The sequence below is a fragment of the Taudactylus pleione genome, unplaced genomic scaffold (genome assembly GCF_031769625.1).
Source record: "Taudactylus pleione unplaced genomic scaffold, aTauple2 ptg000848l, whole genome shotgun sequence".
Taxonomy (NCBI): domain Eukaryota; kingdom Metazoa; phylum Chordata; class Amphibia; order Anura; family Myobatrachidae; genus Taudactylus; species Taudactylus pleione.
In genome coordinates, this window is record NW_028285250.1 from 1,004,476 (window position 1) to 1,029,790 (window position 25,315).

Here is a 25,315-nt window from a genome sequence, read left to right on the forward strand (position 1 = left end):
TTACAGATGACTGGGTTGAACATTAAGAAGGACGAAATCATTGAGATGGCTTGTTTAATTACAGACTCTGATCTCAACATCCTTGCTGAGGTAAGCGTGGGCAATAACTAGGAAATAAATTGTTATTTTCATATTTGAAGCAATATAGACATTTTCTTCAAAGTGTTTTCTCATTAGTAAAGAATGAGCCTTTCCACTGCTGCTTTGCTAAAACCGTTTTTGCTCCAGTTGTTGGGTAACACACAAGTTATTTTCAAGGACATTTCTGTCAGACCCCCAGTTTGCCAATCCGACACCAGAGAGAGAATAGGAAAAGAATTTGCACTCAATGGAAAATAGAAAGATTACATTTGTGAGGCCTACCGAATGTAACTCTACCGGAGATAACTGGGAGGCCGCCCTGAACTGATAGCATGGACTGTGATACATTAATGCTAAATATTAGATCATCTTCATTACAAGTATATAATGTTATGGCAGAGCACAGGCAGATCATACAGTATTTTCTGGTTATCATGCCAAATACAGTTTGGAAGCAGTGGCTGTGACTGCATTGTATAGCAGAAGGATCTTTACATAAGTGTAAATCTAAGAATGTAAAGGGCACATCCTATGGACACCATAAATCTGTGCATTTAATACACCATTAAAAGCAAATTTCGAATCGATTCAAAATATTTTTGGATTTCTCACCCTCCAAATCACTGGGTATTACAACTGGCTTCCGTTAAAGTGGACCCATCATCTTTGCAAAAGAACTACATATGCCCATATTCAATTTGAGGCGAAATGTCGGAATCGGCGATAATTTATCGCCAATGACTTTATTTTCGCCTATTTCAATTATCCCCGTATTCAATGCGAAAAGTCTTTGAAAAAAAACGGGGATAACTTTTCACTACTGACGTGGCCATTTATATTGGCCAAAAGTAGTTCAGTATGGCCAACTTTATGTATGATGGCTGACTGCTTTATTAATACACGTCTCCTGTTAGTTCTATTCTTTACCGAAGTGAAACAGGTAGCAGTAACATTTCGTGTGCTGGAGTGGGGGAGTGAACACTCCCCCCTCCGGTGATCCCTGCCAGACCCCACAGCGCATCAGCACTAGTGCTGTTGCGCTATCTGTCTCCTCCCGCCCGTCTCCAGTGGGCACGCGCGCGATCTCGCAAGCATCGCGGGAACGTCCGTGCACAGCCCGAAGCCCAGCAGCCAGGGACAGTGCTGTGATGGGGGGCAATGACAGCCGCAGCTGTCAAAATCTATAGCTGCAGCTGTCGGAATGGTCAGTGCCCCGGACCGTTCATACATTGCCCTGCACATCGGCAAGACAGCAGTGGCGATAATGAAAGGGATGCAGGATGCCCCTGTCATTTAACACCCCACATTAATACATGGGGGAGAAGCGGTATGAGCGAACATAACATACGTTTATACCACTAAACACCATAGCGCCCCTTCATACATCTCCCACTTTTGTTCTCAATCACGCATGCAGGTCTCGATTATACATTACAAACTAGAAAGTATTTCAAATATAAAAGCTATGATCAATGTCATTTTTTTTTCCTGCACTGTGATAAATCTGTTTATTTTTAATTGTATTAATTTCCTAAGCAGACTTCAATGGTAAACGGTTCAAATACATATTTTTTTTTTATTGGCAGGGCCCCAATTTGATTATTAAACAGCCGGATGAGTTACTGGATGGCATGTCTGAGTGGTGCAAAGAGCATCACGGAAAGGTGAGATTTATATACAGGATTTTTAGATCTTCTGCGTTTTGTGCAACAAAACTTCTTGTGGAAGAAAACTCTGCTGTTATTTTGTCACATGTCAGACACTTTCTATGTCCTCTGCAGCAAATGTCTGTATAAACCAGCCGGCTAGACAAAGAGATAATGAAATGTTGTTTCGTTTATATAATATATATGTATCACTATAGTTCCTGTACTATTCACGAGGTTTCCCTATACTGCCTTGTCCTTCATTCTAGACTTAATATGTGACTATGGGCTTACGTTCACGGTTCCATAGTTGTCTAGTGAAGAGTACAAGCTGCCTCATTGCTTGTGTCACATCTGTGTTTGGATATCCCCGTGTTAATATGAAATTGAAGGGTTTTTTTTTTTTCTGGGCAAATAATAGTTGTTGTAGTAATAACATAGCTGTAATCTAAATACAGTATAGTAATCCTGGCAATATGTAGGGAACTCCTGTCTCTCTGATAAAGCGGCAGGATCTGTTTCCTTATGGCCTAGTGTGAGTGACCCGATTATACAGTAGGGGCCGTATGGTGTCTAGATCACAGGAATGTAAACACAACGGAGATCGCCGCTGATGGTTTGATGGGAGCATGATGGAGCAGTGGTTAGTATCGCTGTCTCAGCGCTGGGGTCAAGGGTTTTGATTCTGTCTGCAGCTTGTATGTTCTCCCCTTGTTTTTGTGGGTGTCCTGTGGGTGCTCCAGTTTCCTCCCACAGTCCAGACAAAACTTACTGCTAGGTTCATTGGCTGCTGCTAAACTGGGTCCTAGACTGTGTGCGTATTTGTGTGGTATAGAATATAAACTATGTAAATAATAGCCATGAGGACCAGTTTGTAAATGTCTATATCGCTGCATAAGGCCAAAGATTTTACAGAAAGGTCTTTAGACCATGGTATAGCCTGACGGCAGTTGTGAGTGGGACTAAAGGTGCGTACACACTAGACGATTCGCTCTATCGTTCAGTGCCGGGCACCCTCCATTATTCCCGAACGGGCAACAACCTGACAATATCGCCATGAACGACAATGACCAATGAACTGCGGGAGTGCACATCGTTGGTCGTTGGTCGTTCATCGTTTTAGCGTACACACTGGCTGATATAGTGAACGATAACTATATCGTTCAGTCGTTTTTAAAATATTGGCAAGTGTGTGCGCACCTTAGCACAGATGAATAGGTTGTATACAGCTTCCCGACAGTCAAAATCATGATGCTCACTGTACCGCCTGCGGGGTCCTGATGGGTCAAAATGCAGACAACTTCAAACTGTAAGTATTTTGAGGAGGGTTAGGCAGCGGGAGGTGTGGGGGTTAGGGTAGCTAACGGTTAGGGTTAGGCTGCGGAAGGGGTGGGTTGAGGTCAGGGTTAGCCTTAGAATACTTACTGAAAATCGCCAGCATTTTCACTGTTGGGATTCCGCTGCCGAAATTCTGACCGTCAGGGATACCGTACCCAACCCCAGATGAATAACTTTGGACAAATATTAGGCCATTGTTGACATTTCGATGCACTACATGGTTGTTAATGTTATAAAACACAATGGGCCTCATTCATTACCGATTGTAACTGCAATTACGCACGCAACCGGCCGATTGTTGCGTTATGCGATCGCAGTGACTACGCAGACCCATCGCAGAGTGATTGGCAAGGAGCACCGTCTGGGGGTGGTGACGGGGAGGGGAGTGGCCGGGGAAGCGCAGGCGTACCAGTGCATTTGAACGTCGTTTGCAGGGGCGTGCATAAATTAGTCACTGTGATGCCATACCCAGCTTGGGCTTTCACTGCGTGCGATGAGGTTAGAAATTCCTGAGTAAGGTCAGAACTTGTGCAGGTGTGTGTGAGGCTGCGATTGTACTCTGTTACCAATGGTTTTGCAGTCTTGCTAAGTATTACTGATGTGTGTGTAAGGCAAAGAGGGAGCCCTTATGTTAGGCTGCGTATGGCATTGCGTTTGCAATCATTAGCATATTTTCACAGTGAGACTGCGTACGTAATCATTATTGCGATTGTAATAGCGATGCTTGCTGAATCAGGCCCTATGTCTGGTGTATCCCTACTTTAGTAGACATTGTAGTCCACAATAAATACATATTAGGCTTATGTGGGGTACACACTTGGCAATATATTGCTCTTTCTATCAACGAACATCATATCGTGAGTGCATCTGCGGTTGAGTACAACCGATATGTGTCTGACCGATGTTGTTCAGACATATCGGGTCGGCCCTGCAGCACAACTGATGTGTGGCTGACCCGCCGACCGCCGTACACCTGCTGCAGGAACTGCCGACACTGACATCTCAACAGGCCAGGCATTTAAATTTGAATGCCCGCCCGGTTGTGATGTCAGCCAAGACACATCGAGCAGCCGATTGGTAAGCTATATACACTTACCAATCAACCACTCTGACGGTGGATTGGTCTGCTGACCGATTCGTCATCAAAGTGTGTACCCAGCAATAGACCACAATAGCTAAGCATTCTGCTTATTAGCTGTTTGTTATAATATGTTACCAACTGCATAGGATTCGTTCTTATTTCTTCTTCAGGGTCCATAGGGATCCACAGGGACACCATGGGGATTTTCTAGCTCGGTGGTCCAGACTATTTTCAGAGCGCGTAAGCCGATCTCTGCCCTGATCTATCACAGTGTGTGGCAAACATACTTCCAGTGGAGTGCTACCAGAAGTTTTGACCCTCAAGTTTTTAGGTTCTCTAGAGCCCTGACCCTCCTTCAAGCAGGATTGGACCTTGGACTCTGCCTGGCCTCACTGAAAGTGCATGTCTCTGCTCTGTCCATTTGGTTCCAGCGCAGAATGGCTCCAATGCCGGATATTCACACCTTCCTTCAGGGTGCCCTCCCTTCGTCCCTCCAGTGGTGCCGTGGGATTTTCCAGTGGTTCTCCAGGCCCTTCAGGGTCCTCCGTTTGAACCCCTGGAATCTGTGGAACTGAAGTGGCTCACAGCGAAGATTCTCTTCTGGCTCTTGCGTCCGCTCATAGTGTTAGGGACTGCTAGAGACAGAGAAGCCGTGACGTGGCCTAGCAGCTTCCCATGTATTTGCAAATGCATGCAACTAATATCTCTGATTTCTATGACCATATAGTCTTCATATATTGTTGCAGGTACTATTCAGTGTGCTGAGGAACAATAGAGGGTTAAACCCACCTCCTTTTTCTACTTAGTATGACCCCTCCCTTTCATGCACCTGATTAGTGCTGCTAGATTGATTGAGCAGCTGCCATTTTTTGTTTGTTTGGTATGAGTGGCATGAAGGAGCCTGCATTAGTAGGGCATGCTGGTTCTAGTAGTGCTAGTTGGAGTTCCCAGGGGTGACTCCCAGGTAAGCTGGCTCTCAATGTGGATGCATTTATGTATGTGCCTTTATCAGGAGGCCTTACATTTGACAAAATTTATATGTGCCTTTATCATGAGGCCTTATAATTGGTATAATTTACATTTGGGGTGAGCGTTCAGGCGTAAGACCCCCGGGGCTGTTCTGGCTGGGCCCCCTCATGGCATCACCACTTAATACACATAGTTACTTTTTACATCACATATTATGTTTGTATTTTTTTCATGTAATAATTCACATATATTTTAACCCCTTTTTTAAAACACACATTAATTAGTCTTACACAGCTATACTTTACACTGCACTGTCACTCTTTTTCCATTTTTCGTGTGATGCCCTGGGGGGGTCCAGGGCTGGACGTTTTTCGGGGTGCACTGCGCCCCGGATGTGAACCCCTTAGTGTTAGGGACTGCTAGAGACAGAGAAGCCGTGACGTGGCCTAGCAGCTTCCCATGTATTTGCAAATGCATGCAACTAATATCTCTGATTTCTATGACCATATAGTCCTCATATATTGTTGCAGGTACTATTCAGTGTGCTGAGGAACAATAGGGGGTTAAACCCCCCTCCTTTTTCTACTTGTCCGCTCGTAGGGTGTCAGATTTAGGGGCGCTTTCCTGTCGCTCCCCATTTCTGGTCTTTCATCAGGACAGGGCTGTTCTTCGAACTCGTTCTGACTTCATTTCCAAGGTTTTCTCATTTCCATATTAATGAGGAAATCGTAGTCCCGGCCTTCCAATCACCAGACCTCTCGGCAGGTGATGCCTCCTTGGATGTGGTCTGTGCTCTCAGGATCTACGTGGACCGAACAAGTTTTCTTTGGAAAACAGATTCCCTATTTGGTTTTATGCCTTCGATACCTTTGCCTCTCAGTATGCTTCATTTGGACGGAGGATATTCCTCAGCTCAGGAGCGTCCCTATCCTTGAATACTGCTATGGGTCATTCCCATGGTATCCCTGTGGATCCCTATGGACTGTGAAGAAGAGAATGAGAGTTATGGTAAAACTCACCTTTATTAACTTTCTTCGAAGTCCATAGGGGGCCCGCCCTGGCGCCCCTGGCTTCTCTGGGTTGGGTTTCCTGGTCACCGGTTTCCCGTCTCTTTGATGTGAGAGTGTACCAGTCTTCCTTCTCTCCTGTCCTCCTCCTGCCTTGGGCTTGTTAAGAAACTGATTTGCCTCAGGGGCGGGGTTTAGGGGGGAGGGACCGTTGCATCCTGGCAGTTGAAAGCTTAACTGTTTGGTGTAGGTGGTGGATAAGGACCGGACACCAATCAGGGCAGAGGTCGGCTTACGCGCTCTGAGCATAGTCTGGACCACCGAGCTAGAAAATCCCCATGGTATCCCTGTGGATCCTATGGATTTCGAAGAAAGAGAGTTAACAAAGGTAAGTTTTACCATAACACTCATTTTTGTTTCCCCTTCATTGTACCAATGTCTGCTGTATCTACATATAGTTGTGTACATTGTTGTCCTTGCATCCAGTATGGCAACAAGAGCTAAAGCCCCATAGGGTATACTGTTATTCATTAAACTCCTATAAATATAAAGTGTCCATGATGTCTGTACTCTGTAACTTGTTGTTTTACAAATATCCTTGCCACGTCCTAAGTGAGTATCATTATGTGTATCTACATTATATTACCCAACAAATTGTAGTTTACCGAATTTGCCATTTTTCTCTCTCTGGTGATTTAGTACAAGCAAGCCAAATGTGCTCTTGTTTTTGTGATACTTTGGTCTATGTACTAAGCCCTGAAGAGAGAGAAAGTACCAACCAGTCAGCTCCTGTCATGTTACAGGCTTTGAGAACTGACAGGAGCTGATTGGTTGGTACTCTATCTCCGTCGCGTCTCTCTATCTCGCTCTCTATCTCGCTCTCTCTCTACACCCCCAACGGTAAAATGTACTTTTTTTTTTTTTTACCTCCCATTTGTATGTTATAACGGTTTGAGCTCTGTTTTAGTTGCATGGCCTAATATGTGTTTTAGATAGTAGTGATAAACCAGTATGTAGCCCTATGTTAAAGCATCATCTTCCCCTTTCTCCCTATGTTACTGTAGATAATTATAGTACATTCACTGATAAATGTGAGACTCCTTATATTGGATGACAGATCAGTTTCATCAGCTCCTATATTTGTTTTCTCATTGCAGTCCGGCCTTACCCAGGCTGTGCGGGACAGTAAAATCTCATTAGCACAAGCAGAGTATGAGTTTCTCTCTTTCATCAGACAACATACACCACCTGGCCTATGCCCCCTGGCTGGTGAGTATTCTGTGCCACGCTGCTGTTTTTTTGTTCAGATGTGTCCACATCCATCTATCCTTAAAGCTTTCCCCGTCCCAGGTGTGTCAGGGCCGTTTCTCGGGGCAGGTCACAGCCAGCATCCGCCATCCCATAAGCAATAAAAGTGGCTCTGGCGTCTCAGAACACCAACTGTTCTGCACGACCCTAGAGTTACTCAGAAGGCCGATTATCAAAGGATCTGCCACCCATGCTGCATCTTCATGTGCAGACACTTGGATTTGCGAAGCCCCCAGTGGGCGTCTCAATACATATCGAGGCAGCTGCGGCATTTGCGTATCTTAGCACAGATGCTGCATACAAATTTGCAGCTGCGACAGCATTACCACATATCTCTGTATCCGGCCTAAGACACAAAACTGAGGAAAGTATGTAATTTGTGTTGATAGGCAGCTGACCGGTGAGATACCAGTGACCCGCACTATTCATCATTGAGCTTTATCTGCCACTTTACACTGTACAAGAAAGCAAATCCTAAGTACCTAGTACACTACTTGCAGACGAAGGTGCAAAACTGAGGAAAGTGCGCAGAACGGGAATCACACCAGGCATCTGCTGTCATATGGCACAAGAAGGACAGGTGTATGAGCACACATCTGTAAGTGATAGATAGAGGAAACAATACACTTCTGTTCATTCACAAGCTCTTACCAGCAAATGATCAGCTGCAGGTCTCATTTATTTATTTATTACCAGTTATTTATATAGCGCACACATATTCCGCAGCGCTTTACAAAGAATATTCAGTCTCATGCAGGAGAACCGCAATTTGCAACATCCTGCTCCCTCCTAGTAGTCTCCAAGCCACCACTGCATCCCATGCATGAGAGACTGTCATGGTGCAGCCTTTTGTCCAACACTGTCTTAAGGGTCCCATACGTCTACAGGGCCAATCGGACCTGAACGGCGCCAGTCAGAAATGCCGCCCACCATCGATGACCGCTCATCTGTCGGGAGATCTGTTAAAAGTCCCCGATTTGTTAATTACGATCATGTATTGATCGTGATCAAGTTAGGAAGTCGATGGCCACTTAATCAACCGTGACAAGATTGACAGCAGAATGCCGGAGGCAGTATAATCACACAGTAAAGATGTTACTTATAGCATTTGTACCGTGCACGCTTTGTAATGTCAAACATGCGGTTTTCGATGCACCCTTACATTTATAATGCCCGCACTGTAAGCATGCTTTCAGTATCATTTCTACCATGTTGGCATACTGCCGTCAATGTGACCTTTGGTGCAGTTCGGCATGAGTGCAGCTTGAACACACAAAATTCTAGGGCTAGTCAATGCCTTTGTCATTTTCCGTACATACAAGCATTCATAAAGAACACCATCTGAGATGTTTCCACAGGTCATTGTGCCATGGGTGGATAATAATTGTACATACAAGCCCTGAATAAATCACAGGTGCCAGGTAGCCAATATGCTTTAAAAAAAAAAAAAAACTTCTGGAAATTATTTTAATTGATATTGATGTACAGTGTGATCTCCTCTCTGACTCCTTAATAGATTCTGCTGGGTCAAACCTTAAACCGTGCCTGTTGCAGAGAAACGCAAGTTTATAAGGGTATAACTACCCAACTACATGCTATTAAAAAGGTGACATACCTCCTTGTAAAAGCTGGCATCATGTGCCCATGTGAGTGGTTTCTTAGCAGAGTTATATGGGGGCCACTGGGGGGAGGTTAGGTTTAGGGTGCGGGGAGGGGTGTTAGGTTTAGGCACCCCTGGGGAGAGGTTAGGGTTAGGCACTAGGGGGAGAGATTTAGGGTTAGGCACCCCTAAGGGAGGGTTAGGGGGGGGAGAGGGGAGGGTTAGGTTACTTACCTGCTGCTGTGGGGAATTCCTCCGGGCAGCCGCTGTCGGGATGTGAATCGCCACCGGCGTTTCAATCCTGTTCCGTGTTTGATATATTAATATAAAATTAAGTCATTAGATTATTGCTATACGTTTCTAAGCACTAACTGATGTCTGCAGTCATTGGGGGGATATGGTCAAAATCCCGACAGTCGGGATGCTGGCGCTTAGAATGCCGGCTCCGGAATCCCGACACCGGCATCCCGACGGTAAGTAGCGGGGTTAGGGGGAGGGTTAGCGTTCGGATTAGGCACTAGATGAAAGGTTAGGTTCAGGCACCTGGGAGGGAGGGGGAGGGTTAGAATATTGACCGACAAGTGTCTGTTTTCTAACCCTGTCGAGATGTCTGTGTCGGGATTCTGACCGCTGGCATCTCGTACCCAACCCGTCATCGGTGTTTATTTGGTTCTGTGATTTTTTTTTTTTTTTTTTTAATAATGTATATAAATGTGGTTCTGTATTGTATTTGCTAAAAGTCAGTGCTGCGCCATATTCTCTTGTCTGACTCCTATAGTTTAATGTCTGGCTGGCTTGTTTTTGTATCAACTTTACGTAATAACCGTTAAACATTTAAGAATATAACGTATCCCATACGGTCAGTACAATACACATGACGTCTTTTTTTCTGCAGGGAACTCTGTGCACGTGGATAAAGTGTTTCTGAACAAATATATGCCTCAGTTTATGAGACACCTGCATTACAGGATCATTGATGTCAGCACGGTGAAAGAATTGTGCAGGTAATGTTTTTACGTAGCCTCTGTTTTTCTTACATTAATAGGAATGTACTTTTTATAATCCTATCTAAAGCAGATTTATTGGCTCATTCACGTAACTATTAGCCGCTGGCGGCTTTGCGGGATGTGTCTCTAGCTGCTTTCTGCCTATAGAGTTGTGACCAGAAATCACCGTTGCGCTTAGTGCTGCATGAAATTACTATGGAACAAAACTGTTACTCTGTACTTCTCATGGAGATTAAGAACTTAGAGCTGCTCTGCAGCAATGAGTAAGAGACTTGCCTGGACCACGAAGCACCGCCAACGGGCTACTGAAGACTGGAAGAAGGTCTTATTGGCGGATTAATCAAAATTTGAAATCTTTGGTTCGTCACACACAGTTTTCGTTCCATATTGAGTAGGCAAAAGGATGGGTTCCTCAATGTGTGGGGTTTATTTCCTATGTGGCAGCTTGTAATAGCCACTCCTTCAGGGCATGTTATAGCCCAAACATTTAAAAGACCAATGATTTTAATAGCAAAACCCCCCATATGTTGCTATTAAAAGCATTGCCCTTTTTTAAATTTAGGCCCATTGGTGACCTTTGTTCAAAATTAGAATCCAGTATGATTGGTAATCCCATTGGTAGTAATTATATAAGGTAGACCGTCTTCTATAGTAACTATTGCAATGTAGAGCCGTGTTCAGTCACGCTTCCCTTTCCACAAGAGTGAAGGAACAGTAGGGGACTTTAATTAAACATTCCTTCTCCCAGCTTCCCTGTTGGAGCTTGTCGGTCAGTATCCTAACCATGCCTCTCTCCCTACCCCTCCCTCCCCGGTGTCCTCCTTAGTGCCTAACCCTCCCCTAACCCCAGTACTTGCGGTCGGGATGCCAGTCCGGGATTCTGACAGGTGTCGGGATTCCCTCGCCGGCATTCTAAGCGCTGGCATCCCGATTGTCGGGATATTGATCGCATCCCCAATTTACATAGTAAAAATCACAGATGTAAAATGTTCATAGCACCTTGCTTATTTAACAAATGGACAGAATGTTGAAATGCAGAGACATCTGGCTGGTATATATCTAACCTCCAACACATGAATTTTTATATTTTATACATTTTAAATGATAAGAAAACAAATAGAAGAATATATATATAGTAATGATACAAATAATAGCACTGCATACTGTATATAGTAAAATATACAGGCATAAAAGGGGACTAAATTATCGCAGGTCTCCCATCCATTTGCCATCAGACCTCCTACTCTCTAATAGAGATTACAAATGAGGTCTGAGAGTTTAATCTTAAATATTTTCCTGGATACATTTTCACCACTGGACACAGATTTTCCACCCAAGACCATTAGTAACCTACAGATAAAATACATGTCTTCTCAAAATTACGTTCTTATTTCAGGCGCTGGTACCCAGTGGATTATGAGCGAGCACCGAAGAAAGCAGCCTCTCATAGGTATGTCATTTTCTTTCATTCTAAATATTCAAAAGGGATTTAGACCTGCTTAGAATTGTTTTTTTAAACCTATTCTTTGTGTTGAACCGGAATCCCGTCCGCTGGCATCCCGATGGTAAATATTAGGGTTAGGTTTTGGCTGCGGTGGGAAGGGGTTAGGGTTAGGCTGCGGGAAAGGTGGGTTAGGGGAAAGCTGCGGGAAAGGCGGGTTAGGGTTAGGCTGCAGGAAAGGTGGGTTAGGGGAAGGCTAGGGTAGGAATACTTTACCTGCATACTTACCCGAGATTCTGACTATCGGTATGTTGCTGTCAGTAATCTGGCCACCTGCATCCCGTATAGTGGAAGGACTTTCACATAAAAATAAATGTAATGAGCTGTAGAATGGATGCTCACACAAAGTATTAAAAAGTGAAAGTTAGATTTAGGATTGTTTAGTTTGTCCCATTACTTTTGGCCCCTTAAAAAGTGGGAGGCACATATAGAAACCGTTGTAATTCCTACACCGTTCACCTGATTTGGATGTAATTACCCTCAAATTAAATCTGAAAGTCTGCAGTTAAAGCACATCTTGTTTGTTTCATTTCAAAGCCATTGCGGTGGTGAATAGAGGCCAAAATATGAAAATTCTGTCAATGTCCCAATATTTATGCACCTGACTGTATGTAAGAATATAATGTGAGCAGAATCTTGTCTCTTTTTGCATGAGAACACTGGGTGTGGTTTCACGGTTTCCCCATCTAAGACACTGGTGACATATACACGGCCCTATTTAGTTGTGTTTTTAGTTTTGACCATCCTACTCATACAACCTTTATATTTGTTTCCTTATTCCATACTATTGAGACATTTCCCTGTTGGAAAGAAGACGCAAAGACCAGAAAACTTCCATATCACAGTTGGACAATATTGGCGCAGGAGAGCATTACCTTTATTTTTATATTGATACTTCAAGCAGAAGACCCGTTCCATTGTGTGTATGCAGATTAAACCGATAATGGGGGCAACAAATTATATGTGCCTGAATATTGTATGGTAGTGTTCACCAGTGTATCAGGAGCAACAACGCTGTATGTGTTTATTGAGAATTGTCCTCCAGCAAATATCACCTACTGTAGCCAATGCTGGTTCTGTGATCGGAAACAGACTTTAATGAGAGGGGCGAAGTCTATATTCAGTCAGCTAAGTATAGGCAAGGTGCACATTAGAATTGATCATACCTTGTTACTCATGGGGCATTAACAGCTTTACATCCCCAGCAAGTTACACTCCCATCTGCACAATACAGGAGGGTGTGCTTGCAGTGGGCGTAGGAACAACACTGGATGACTGGAAAAACATTGCTAGGTCTGAGTGATTCTGACCAGGTACCTAATGTACGGCTAAATCATGCACAATCTGAGAGTGCACAGATCTGCTTATGAACCTATTTTCTATAGCATCCATGAAAAATGTAAGATACATTATAACAATATTTGCAGAAATGCATTACCCCAAAAAAACAGAGAGAAAAGACTGAAATGTCCAAAGGGTGGTGCACTCAAAGTACATTATATTAAAACATAATTTTTGCTATTTTTTTGAATTATAATAAAAGTTAAGTTAAAAATATAAAAAGAGAGTGAAAAAGTGTGAAATACGTGTTTATAATAAAACTAATACAGCGTCCTTGCTGTACTCCCAAATATTATATTGTTTTATGAGGTTGACAACTAGACAGAAATAGATTTATTAATATTAATAATAGCAATAAATATTCATATATCCTGTATGGTTCTTAGTAACTAATGACAGAAATCTGTTATTCAATATACAAAAATTCGCCACTGATTAGATCATAAACTTGTCAATTATTTATAAATGATTCTCCCAAAGGGATTATTAATCCCTTTGGGAGAATAATTTATAAATCATTTATAAATAATTGACAAGTTTATGATCTAATCAGTGGCGAATGTTTGTATATTGAATAACAGATTTCTGTCATTAGTTAGTAAGAACCATACAGGATATATGAATATTTATTGCTATTATTATTAATATTAATAAATCTATTTCTGTCTAGTTGTCAACCTCATAAAACAATATAATATTTGGGAGTACAGAAAGGACGCTGTAATAGTTTTTATAAACACGTATTTCACACTTTTTCACTCTCATATATTTTTAACTTAATTTTCACTATTTGTTTATATTATTTGAATTATAATAAAAGTTATGTTTTAATATAATGTACTTTGAGTGCACCACCCTTTGGACATTTCAGTCTTTTCTCTGTTTTTTTGGATATTCCTATTAATATGTCCGTGGTAGCACCCCCCTCTCTTGGATCACAATAACAGATACTGTGGGGAACTTGAAGAATATATACAATACCCTATAATTCCTGTGCGACTAGGTTACACTCATTTCTCTTAAATGCATTACCCAAGACAAACAGTAGATGTCAGCAGTATAACAGAATATCGCAGAACATACTAAATGAGTCCACTACAAGCTCGATCACTTTACTTTGAGGAGCAAACAGCGGTATGCTATGGAATTGAATATGACTCTACATATTTGGCTGTATCTGTGCTCTAAACCAGTGGCCCTAGATAGTTTGCCTACAGAGACATATGAGCAAGGATTTGCATCTATCATCCCACAATTCTTGATGGCTGTGTTACTGTATATAGCAGCTATTTGCCCTACCTTCTACAAAATCAACATTTGTGAATACAGTGGGAAATTACAGGTTGATCCCTTGCGTGTCCCCCAGCAAGCCTCCCTCCTGCAGCCTAACCCTAACCGTCCCCTCCCGTAGCGTGTGCCTAACCCTGTTGCTCACATCAGGACTCTGGAGCTGGGATTCTGACTGCTGTCAGGATTCCGACCACGGGATTCTGTCTGCCGGCATTATCTGCAGCGGGATAAGTGACTACTTCCCGTGAGAGGATATTACGGCAGCAGTCCTTGGCCGTATGCGCCTATCCAATATAAATCTTGTTTGTATTCATTTTACCACTTGGTTATTATCATTTCTCTTTCAGGGCTCTAGATGACATCAACGAGAGCATCAAAGAACTGCAGTTTTACAGGGAGAACATTTTTAAGAATATGATGGATGAGAAGAAAAGAAATGTAGATGGGGGAAAAGATCAGCAAATCTGAACTTAATGTTACCCAGTCTGTACATTGTTCAGATGCCATCCTCCTGACGAGCCAGGGCAGTTGGTGATCATTTCTGTTGGTGGTCTTTACAGCGGTACGGGACACCTCCTGGCAGAATTGGCTGCTGTGTAAGCAGGGGTGGATTGCAAACAAGTTTTACACAGTTGGCGGAGTTTCTTATATTTTATTTGTTGTTGCCAATAAAATACTAATTTTAAGGTTACCATACAGGACTAGTCTCCATCTGTTTTCTGTTAATGGCTTTGAGTCTGTGTGTCTACATACACCTATCCTCAAATCGTGCCCTGTTTGGGTACAAAGCAGGTAACTTTGCCTTGGCAGGCCGTGCTGCACTGCAGGTGAGGCATATGTAATGTGCAGGGAGATTTACACTAGTCAGGGGAGTGTTCTAGCTCAAATCTAAACTGTGTAAATATAAAGCTGTCCAGCATTTATGGGCTACATGCAATAGCAGCCAGTATATGCATGCAAAAATAATAAATGTATTAGCACCCCTTACATTGCAGCCCTTGCGGACGGTCTGACACGTGTCTGTCTCAAATACAGCAGCCCTCCTGACACGTAGAGAGCTCTCATGCTGCGTATGAGATCGCTGTGGCTGATTTATGCACGCCCATGTAACTGTTTAAACGGTCAGACACACCTGCGTTTTTGTTTTTTTTTAACCACCCCCATGTAACTTCTCCCCCCCCAAACGCTGATTACTCTCACTTTGCAAATGGGTTTTCGGTGTGTGCGGAATCGCAAGACAATTGCAGCGCTTGTGCAGTGCGACTTTGATGCATGCGCAAAAGCAAAAAAAAGTGCTTGTAACGCGTAAAAATCGCCATTGCGTACATTGCTCCGTGTTCTATTGTGTTTTGAAACACTATTCCTAGTAAATCCGTGAGTTGTATTCCTGTCTATTGAAAGTACTTACAGGTTGGCTCGATGGTATAGTAACTTCTATTTGCATGTTCCTACTATAGGACCCATAGGGCTCCACAGGAGACCTTTGGGTATATGTTGATGACGTCAGTCGTCGAGCACCTCAATAGTTACATTTGTGATCCCAGGATGCAACGGGCTCCTCTCCTATACCCCGCCCCCAGGCTAAGGCACCTCAATTTCGTAGGTGCTCGGCACGGAGTCGGGTCACTTCAAGAGGGACTGCGTTGACAGCCCAGAAAATAGTTGTTTTGTACTGCAGAGTGGTCAGCATGGGCTGTCCAGCGGACACCCATGCTGCCACTCCGACACCACGCCGGCGCCGAGACGCTGGCACTGCGCTAGGGATCGCGGTGGGTGTCTGGGGGTTTCGGCTAGCAAAAGCCCCCAGACGCACAGGACTGTGGCAGGATGTCACAGGGGGACATTCAGGTAAGCAGCGGGCGTCCGCTGATAACACATTTCATTTACTTCCCAGGCCACACGCAGCCTCTTCCCTGGGAAGAGGCTGCGTGTGGCACCAGACCACCAGGGATTAGGGGGCCACAACATGCGGCCGTTGTGGCATCCCAGGGGTTAATAGCACACCAGGGGAGCGGGCCTTCCCTGTATGGCACAGCCAGCCCCTCCCCCGCTGCACTGCGCACCTCTCCACAGTGGTTTGGCGGTTGCAGGCAGCTCTCCTTCAGGCACGCCCCCTGTGAGTCCTCCGGCGGTCATTTTGGTGTGCATAAAATGCTAGTCTCACAGGGACCTGCGGAGCCTGGGTCCTCCTATATACCACTCATCCAAGCAGGTCGGTAGCGCTGTCTGACTGTAAAACTATTTCTCTGGCAGCCATTTTAGCTATCCCTGTACTGTCTCTGTCACTAGCCCTTGCGGTGACTGTGCTGCTGAGGGATCAAATTACTTCACAGTTCAGTGGTGAAGGCGGAGCCTAAGTTGAGCTGAGGAGTTTGACACATACATTCATTCTGGCATGATTCTGCTCAGGCTGATATCCCCCTTACACAGTCTTGCAACAGGTGCTTTGCTGGACAAAAGGAGGGAGAGATTGTGTACCAGAAATGCAGGATTACCTGCTGGGCCCAGCTCTTCTCAAGAGCCGCCATGGGCTTGTTTTGCGCAAGCACTAACTACCCTGACGGGTCTGCTTGCTGCACCTCCAGTGGCCCCACAATTGGGGTACGCTCCGCAGGTTGCTATGCCATCTACGTCACAGGATTCCCCGACAGTTGGTTGTGGCTCATAATATGCCCTTACAACCTACTCCCTGCCAGACTGAACCTGTTTGGGTTAATACTCTCTCTAATACGGTGCAAAACCTGACGGAGGTTTTACAGGGGGAGTCTTCCAGCGCCCTGCGCGTATTATCAAGATGATGTGTCGACTGATGATGGGGAAATTCAGGACTTATCTGATACAGAGCTCTCTCAAAAGGAGGCGGAGCCTAAGTCCAAAATTTATGTACACGGCCTCATTCGTGCAGTCCATGTGGCTATGGATATTGGGGATGAGGATACCCCAGCAACCAAATCCAAACATGCTTTCTTTAAGGAAGTGAAAAGTTCAGCAACCGCTTTTCCCCTGTCGGATCAGCTAGTTGAACATCTGGAAGAAGCCTGGAAACCTCCAGGCAGGAGGTTTCAACCGCAGAAACAGTTGGAAGCCCCTTATCCATTCGAGGAGAAGTATTTCTCTAAATGGAAAACTCCTCCTCAGGTGGATTCTCATATTACACGCCTTGTCAAAAGTGCGACACTTCCTATGCCGTCCATGTCATCATTAAAGGATGTTATGGACAGAAAAGTTGAAGGTGTGTCTAAACTCCATTTATTCCCCCTCGGGAAGGGGGGGGGGGACTCGCTAGGCCAGCTATGGCTATATGCTGGGTGGCCAGGGCCATGGAACGTTGGGCAAATGCCTTGGAAGCATCCTTGCCTGTAGAGGCTACCAGTGAACAAATTGAACTGGTAGGTTACCTCAGAGACTCGGCTACATGTGTGCAGTGTCGGCTAGACGCTCTCTTTGGTTGCAATCTTGGAGAGAGGATGCTGATTCCAAGAAAGGGTTAGAAGGTTTACCCTTTAATGGCCAGGTCTTATTTGGGCCAGATTTGGACAAAATCGTGGACACTTTGGCTGCTGCCAAGTCTTCATGTTTACCCTTTGGCCCCAATGCCATCAGGATCTGGAACTCAATCCTTTCCGACTTTCCATCCTCAGGGTAAGGCCAAGGTTCAGTCCTTTCCCAGACCGTCAGGAGCTAAGAAGGTCACAAAGCCCAAGAAGCAGGCTTGGAGTACCAGGCGTCCAGCTGCCAAGCCCGACACTAAACCCTCAGCCTGGCGGGGCGGGCCTCTCCTTGGGGGGGGCCCCAAGGTGGGAGGCTGACTTCTTCAGTTCGCCCAGTGTTGGTGGCATACCACAACAGACAGTTGGGTAAGGGAAGTGTTCTCTCAAGGGTACGCCCTTTCCTTCAAGTACAGACCTCCTCAATTCTTCCCTATGGGACTTCAGATGGATCAGGAAAAGGCATTGGAACTGCAGAAAGTTATACGTCATGATGTACACCCAGGGGAATGGTCACTTCACCAGGAAGTATTTCAGCTTCTGGTGAACAAGTGGGGAGTTCCCGAAGTAGATCTAATGGCATCTCGGCACAACCACAAGTTGCCAAGGTACGGCTCAAGAACAAGAGATCTCACGTCTCCTGGTAGACGCTCTGTCGGTCAAATGGACCTTCCAGTTTGCGTACCTGTTTCCTCCATTCTCCCTTCTGCCTCGGGTGATTCGGAAGTTCAAGTAAGAAGGAGGTATGCTACTGCTGGTAGCTCCAGCGTGGCCCAGACGTCACTGGGTACGCAGATCTTCTGAGTCTATCCATAGACACTCCGTTGCTGTTGCCTCAGCGTCCGGACCTGTTGTCCCAAGGTCCTTGCCTCTACCTGGACTTGAGTCGTCTGTCTTTGACGGCCTGGCTCTTGAGACTGCCCTCTTGAGTTCCAGGGGTTTTTCCAGCTCGGTGGTGAGCACCATGCTCAGAGCTCGCAAGCCTGCTTCTGCGAGAATTTATCACAGAGTGTGGCACACCTTCTTTGAATGGTGTCACCCCAGAGGTTATAATCCTCAAACATATGGATTATCCAGGATTTTGGCATTCCTTCAGGCGGGTTTAGATCATGGTCTTCGCCTTGCTTCTCTGAAGGTGCAGGTTTCTGCCCTGTCAGTACTGTTTCACCGTAGGATTGCTACTTTTCCGGATGTGTACACCTTTATGCAAGGTGCTTCGCATCCAACCTCCCTTTATCCCACCGGTGGCTCCTTGGGTTTTGACTGTGGTCCTTAGGGCTCTACAAGGACCTCCATTTGAACCACTGGGCTCAGTGGATTTAAAATGGATCACAATTAAAACTGTTTTTTCTAGCCATTGCTTCGGCCAGAAGGGTGTCAGATTTGGGGTACTCTTTCATGTCGCCCTCCCTTTCTGATTTTTCATAGGGACAGGGCGGTTCTTCGTACTCGCCCTGGTTTCCTACCTAAAGTGGTATCCAGCTTCCATATTAATGAGGAAATTGTAGTACCAGCTTTTAACTCCCCAGATCTTTCAGCTGGTGAGGCCTCTTTGGATGTGGTACGTGCTCTACAAACTTATGTGGACCGCACCAACTCATTTCGGAAGTTGGACTCGTTTGTCCTTTTTGGTTTCCGAAAGAAAGGATGGCCTGCCACTAAGCAGACTTTGGCAGGCTGGATTCGCCTGGCAATTTCAGAGCCTTACCTTCATGAGGGCCTTCCTGTACCGTCCTCTGTTAAGGCTCATTCTACTCGGTCTGTGGGTCCTTCGTGGGCAGCTCGTCGTGGCGCCTCTGCTGTTCAGCTGTACAAGGCAGCCACGTGATCTACTGTTCATACATTCTTAATGGTATGCATTTGATACCTTTGCCTCTCAGGATGTTTCCTTCGGGCGGCGGATTATCCTTTCTGCACAGGAGTGTCCCCACCCTTAAGAAGACTGCTTTGGGACATCCCCAAGGTCTCATGTGGAGCCCTATCGACCCTGTAGTACAAAATAAGAGATATGGTAAGACCTTACCTTTGTTATCTCTATATCTACGAAGTCCACCAGCTGTGCTGCAGATGAGCTGTGTTCTAGTCACCGGTTTTCCGTCTCCTTCTGTATGTGAAAGTGTGATACTTGAGTGTTCCAGAATTTCTTCCTTCTCCTCCTCTGGCCATTGGCTTGTTACGAAACTGAGGTGCCTTGGCCTGGGGTATAGGTGAGGAGCCCGGTGCATCCTGGGAGCACAAATGTAACTATTGAGTTGCTCGACGACTGACGTCATGAACCTATACCCAAAGGTCTCCTGTGGATCCCTATAGAAATAGAGATAAGGTAAGGTCTTACCACATCTCTTATTTTTTGCCGTCCTATATCTCTGCGGGATCGTGTCTTTGCACGTGGGTTTGCCTTTAGTGAATCTGAGTTGCAAATTTAGAGGAAACTTGCACGGGAATGCAAACTCGGCCAGTCACGATTCTTAGTAAATTCACCCCCTGGGGTAGATGAGGAGCCCAAGATCAGCGCCTGGGTAAGCAGAGGCACTTTGGTGGGGTGACCAACAGGGCGAGGCCTCTGCTCATTGGTGCACGTACGCTACACACATTAGCTGCCGAAATTACGTGACTTTTATCAATCCAGAGAACTGTAGTATAGATTTACAAATACAGCTTCATAGTAGTTTTGCCAAAGAAACGTCCTGTTTTATATCAGCATTTTAAAAACAACCATCTGGCATTCCTGAAATGCTTGTTATGGCTTGAAATACTCCAGCAGTGTATGGAGCAGGGGGGCAGGGACATATTGCATAATACACTGAGCTGCTCCAAGGTTATTCTGTTTAATGTACTGCAGATAATTGCACGGCAGTCAGTGCCGCCATCCAGGTAGTAGACCGCATGAACCTTAAATGCCCCTGATGTTAGTAAGCAAATAGACAGAAAAAAAAAAAGGGTCAGGAAAAGGAAATTTACACAATTAAATAAAACTGTCTGGTAAACATGTAGCACATGATGCAATGAACTGAATACCAGAAAAAAACATAGCATAGCCAAAGAAATACACTAAATTAAATTAAGTGATACAAGGTCCACAAGCTAGTTATATAAACAAATTATAATGAGTGTTAATGTTCCCATAGAAAATGGTCAATGCCCCTTCTCAGGACCGAGCGACCGCAAATGAGGTGGAGCAGTATATTTACTAAAATGGGGGTTTTTGGAAGTGGAGTTGTTGTCCATAGCAACCAATCAGGTTCTGCTTATCAGACACCGTCTAGAGAATAGCTAGAATCTGGTTGCTATGGGCAACATCTAAAAACCTGCACTCTAGTAAATATACCCCGGAGACTTTTTACTAAGCCTTTTTGTGGGACAGGCAAAGGTAGGCCAGGTATGGTATAGGCTTGTTCACATAAATGCAACTCAGACATGGATATAGATACAGATACCCCTTTTAGAAGGAGGGCAGGTGCATGATTTCATTGGCTCACTGAGTATTAGCCCCTCCAGCTGATAGTTCATTTGGTATTGTTGTGGACCTATTTTATTTCTGTTTATCCTCATTTCTCATTTATAATTTCTATATGCATTGCAGGAAACAAGATTCCTATAAAGCGACAAGTGTTAGGGGATGTTCGTTATGAACAATAATTTAAATGTTAAGTGTAACTGACAAAGTTTTGCCATAATGCTGAAAAGACACAGTCACGGAATTTGGTATGTGGTAATAATATTCGGTATGTGTTGGGTACTGTGATTGCAGCATTTGTCACCACACTGAAAACACATATCAAATAAGTAATTTTCCCAACTCTTTTAACCCAGCGTTTTCTTTTAGAAATGGGTCATTATTCGCTGCGCTGCCTCAGGTAAGATATTTCCTGCTGTCCATTGTAGCGGAACAGATTGTAGCTGAGAATTTAGATTGATTATTATATTTAGTTTTAATTTACTTTAATTGGAAAGAAAAAAGCAAGCTTACTACAAGCCAGTGCCATAGCAGGGCATTAATGTACCCTGCACCGGCCCCGTGCACCCCCCATCACCACCACCACCAGGTCATGTAAAGATGTCACAGGCGAGACCAGGAAACAGAGCTGGGGACACACTGGGAAGCTCTCCAAGCTACAGGATGCCATTCCAGGCACCCTGCAAGTCAAATACAGGTGCCACCAAGGCAGCGAAGATGCTTACCCTTTGCCTTGCGACCTGGGTTACCTGCTGTAGATAGATTTTGTTTGCAGCCTATGGAGATGTCAACAGAATCTGTCTACGTAAAAAATTTTTTAGACCGCAAAAAAGTATTTAGTATTTTTAGATATGAACTCAAATCAACTGTTATTTAATATTCTGACAAATCAGATGTTAATTTTTTGCACATTTTTAAAGTATTTATTCTTAACTAACTTCCTTAGCTTCTTACCACTTAGGTTCATTTATAAGAGAGTAGGACATAATTAAGTAACCCAATGCTCTTTCAATTTTAGGCATACCTTCCTACTCTCCCGGAAGTTGCATGGGACTTTCAATTTTGGGGGAGAGCCTCCCGGCTCCCGGTAAAGTGGACAAAACCACCACATCCTGCATGCTGAAGTGGGTGGGATGCGAGTGATGGGTTCCAGACTATGGACAGACCGTAATTAGACAATGTCTAGCTAGACACCAGATGTTAGACAGTTTAGAGTTAGACAAGGATAAAAGTTTGACACAGACAAAAGTCAGACACATTAAAGTTAGACATGTAAAAAGATCTACAGGGTCAAAAGTTCGACACAAAAATGGTCGACACTTTTTTTTTTGTAGGGTTATGGTAACGGTTAGGTGCTTACTTAGAGGGTTAGGCACATACCCAGACGGTTAGGGTTAGGCACCAAGGAGAGGGTTAGGGTAAAGATTAGGGAAAAAAAAAAAAAAAAAAGTCGACCATTTTTGTGTCGATCTTTTTCATGTCGAGCTTTTGACCCTGTCGATCTTTTGTACCTGTCGAACTTTTAACACGTCTAATTTTAATGTGTCTGATTTTTATTTGTGGCTAACTTTTTTCCCTGCCTAACTATTAACTGTCTTAACATCTGGTGTCTATCTAGACATTGTCTAACTAATTAATGTCTATCTCTTATACCACACCCGCGAGTGATGATGGCGAGTCTCGCTAGCAATCGTGTCATCGTGAACCAGTCCCTGCGTTGAAAGGACATTAATCATGGCACACCATCACAGGGGGCGTAGCTGTGATTAGTGTTGCTCCACCCCCTGTTCTGCCCACACAAATGCGGGAATACCGGCAAACCATCAAGGGGATGGGCTGCGATGATGCGTACTGCAGTGCTCCGCCTCCTTCCCACCCACCTGCCGCCTCCTCTCACGGGCTCAGACTTGGAAAAGTTGGCAAGTATGATTTTAGGTAGAGGCTTTTCAATTTAGAAGTATCCTGTGCAATAAATGCATTAAAGCTTGTATCACACCCTAACTGCTGGCATGTTTACACCTGGAAACCCAGCCGGTGCGGAATAAAATGGAAATTCGAGTGAGCACTGCTACATAAAATGATGTACTTTGCATTTTCTAGTTATAGGAGGCAATTATATAATCACATATCAGATGCCCTACTGTGGGGCCTGTGCAGTTAATATACCATTTTGTCAGCCCTTTATTCGGTCACAGACGGTATCTGTGCAGTGTTCGTGCTGCCTTTGCCTTCCATCCAGTATGCACTGTTTAGTAAATGTGTTTATGTTAGACTGCATTCCTTTATTAATATATCGTTCTCCTCTGTGCTTCAGTTGGCAGCTTTTTAAATTACATACAGTAGGTTAGAAGTGAACTATTTAAAAATGTATTGTTTACTCAAAATATATACGGTTGGAATATGTGTACAGATTGGTGGGGCAGAGATTGTATACACATCAGCCGATGCCCTCATACAGCAAACAACCCGGATTGCCATACTCACAATTATCCACATTGGTTATGGAGTGGAGCTTCAGCGGAGAGTGGTGTCATACAGCAGAATATTGGGTGAGTGCATGGCGGGTAGCAGTGCAGCTGGAACCAGACTTCTCCATGGTTTGTATAAGGCAATAATCGTAGTTCTTACTGAAGCTAGGAGGAAGATTTGTCTCCCACTGTGGCACTGGGCATGCGCTGTACTAGGTTTGGTGGCCATCTTGGTAAGGGATTGAAGCCTCTCAGGAGGATTCGATATGGAGTCTGTGCAGGAGCGCTCTCCATCTTAATCACCCTCCCCTCATTACAAGCTCCTCCATGTTACACAAACATTTACTGAAATATTCTCTAGGAACCTATAAAAAAAATATAGAGTTAGTCAAATTAGAAAACCTCAAAATATCAAGTGACTTTAGTCCACATCTCTTGGTAGACATATCAGTAAGATTCCTCTCACTGACAGCATGGATCACATCAACAGTCTCTGATGTTGGCTCTGACTGACAGAACCCAGTTTATTTATATTATTGGTGTCCCGCAGCCCAGTTCAGGGCCTGATTCAGAGATGTACGCTAATGCCACCGCAGCTGCAAATGTTTACGCAGCAACTGTGCAAAAATATGCAAATGTTGCAGTTACCTACTAGCGTTTTCGCAAATCCAAGAGACTGCGTACAAGATACAGTTTGGTCACAGATCAGACGATTTTCACACTTCTGAGTAACTATATGGTCACGCAGAATGGCCATGGGAACTGCGCTATATACAGTGCCTTGCAAAAGTATTCCCCAACCCCATTTGCATTTTTCATGTTTTGTTGCCTCACAACCTGGAATTAAAATGGATTGTGTGTAGGTGTGCATCATTTCATTCACAGAACATGCCTACAACTGTGAAGTTGTGTTTTCTTTATATTGTGAATCAAACAACATTTTGGACAACATAACAGAAAACTTCAGCGTGCATAACTATTCATCCCCCTAAAGTCAGTACTTTGTCGAGCTATGTTTTGCGGCATTTACAGCTGCAAGTCGCTTTGGATAAGTCTATGAGCTTGCCCCATCTTGCTCTTGGGATTTTTGCCCATTCCTCAAGGCAAAACTGCTCCAGCTCCTTCTTATTTTTATCACTAATACCCCTTTTACACCGGAGCTAAAACCCGGGTTTTTGAAGGGTTAACCCGGGCAGCTCCCTGGTGTAAAAGGGGAGAGAGTTGGATCGCCGGGTCGAGTGACCCGGCAATCCAACCCAGGTAACTAGCAGGGTTTAACACGGACGTAGCCCGTGAAACCCTGCTGTGAGAACAGCGCACTCCGGGTCACGATGACCTGGAGTGCGCTGCTAGCCGGCCGATTGGTCCGGCTTCAGTGGCGCTTGGAGATGACGTCATCTCCAAGCGACCACTTTCACTCCGTAAAAGCCGGGTCTATGCAGACCCGACTGCGGTGTGAGCGGCGCTGACTCGGGAATATCCCGACTCGGCGCCGGCAAAATTCCGGGTCTGATCCGGATAGGAACTTTGTTCCAACTCCGGGTCAGACCCGGAATTTAGGTGGAAAAGGGGTATCAGTAATGGCTTTTTTCTGGCCACTCTTCCATAAAGCCCAGCTCTGGAGTGTACGCCTTATTGTGGTCACATGCATAGATACACCAGTCTCTGCTGTGGAACTCTGCAGCTCCTTCGGGGTTACCTTTGGTCTCTGTGCTGCCTCTCTGATTAATGCC

The 25,315-nt window shown here is 44.6% G+C and overlaps 1 protein-coding gene across 1 annotated transcript in view; it reads left to right on the top strand.

Moving 5' to 3' along the window:
• The window catches only part of REXO2 (RNA exonuclease 2), a 28,013-nt gene extending 13,153 nt beyond the window's left edge, over window positions 1-14,860 (top strand). The window contains exons 2-7 of the mRNA XM_088458730.1: window positions 7-90; window positions 1,668-1,745; window positions 7,280-7,391; window positions 9,926-10,034; window positions 11,434-11,487; window positions 14,517-14,860. Of these exons, the coding sequence (XP_088314856.1) occupies window positions 7-90; window positions 1,668-1,745; window positions 7,280-7,391; window positions 9,926-10,034; window positions 11,434-11,487; window positions 14,517-14,637 (558 nt within the window). The 3' untranslated portion in view covers window positions 14,638-14,860. The remainder of the gene's footprint in view (window positions 1-6; window positions 91-1,667; window positions 1,746-7,279; window positions 7,392-9,925; window positions 10,035-11,433; window positions 11,488-14,516) is intronic.
• Window positions 14,861-25,315: the final 10,455 nt, after the last annotated feature.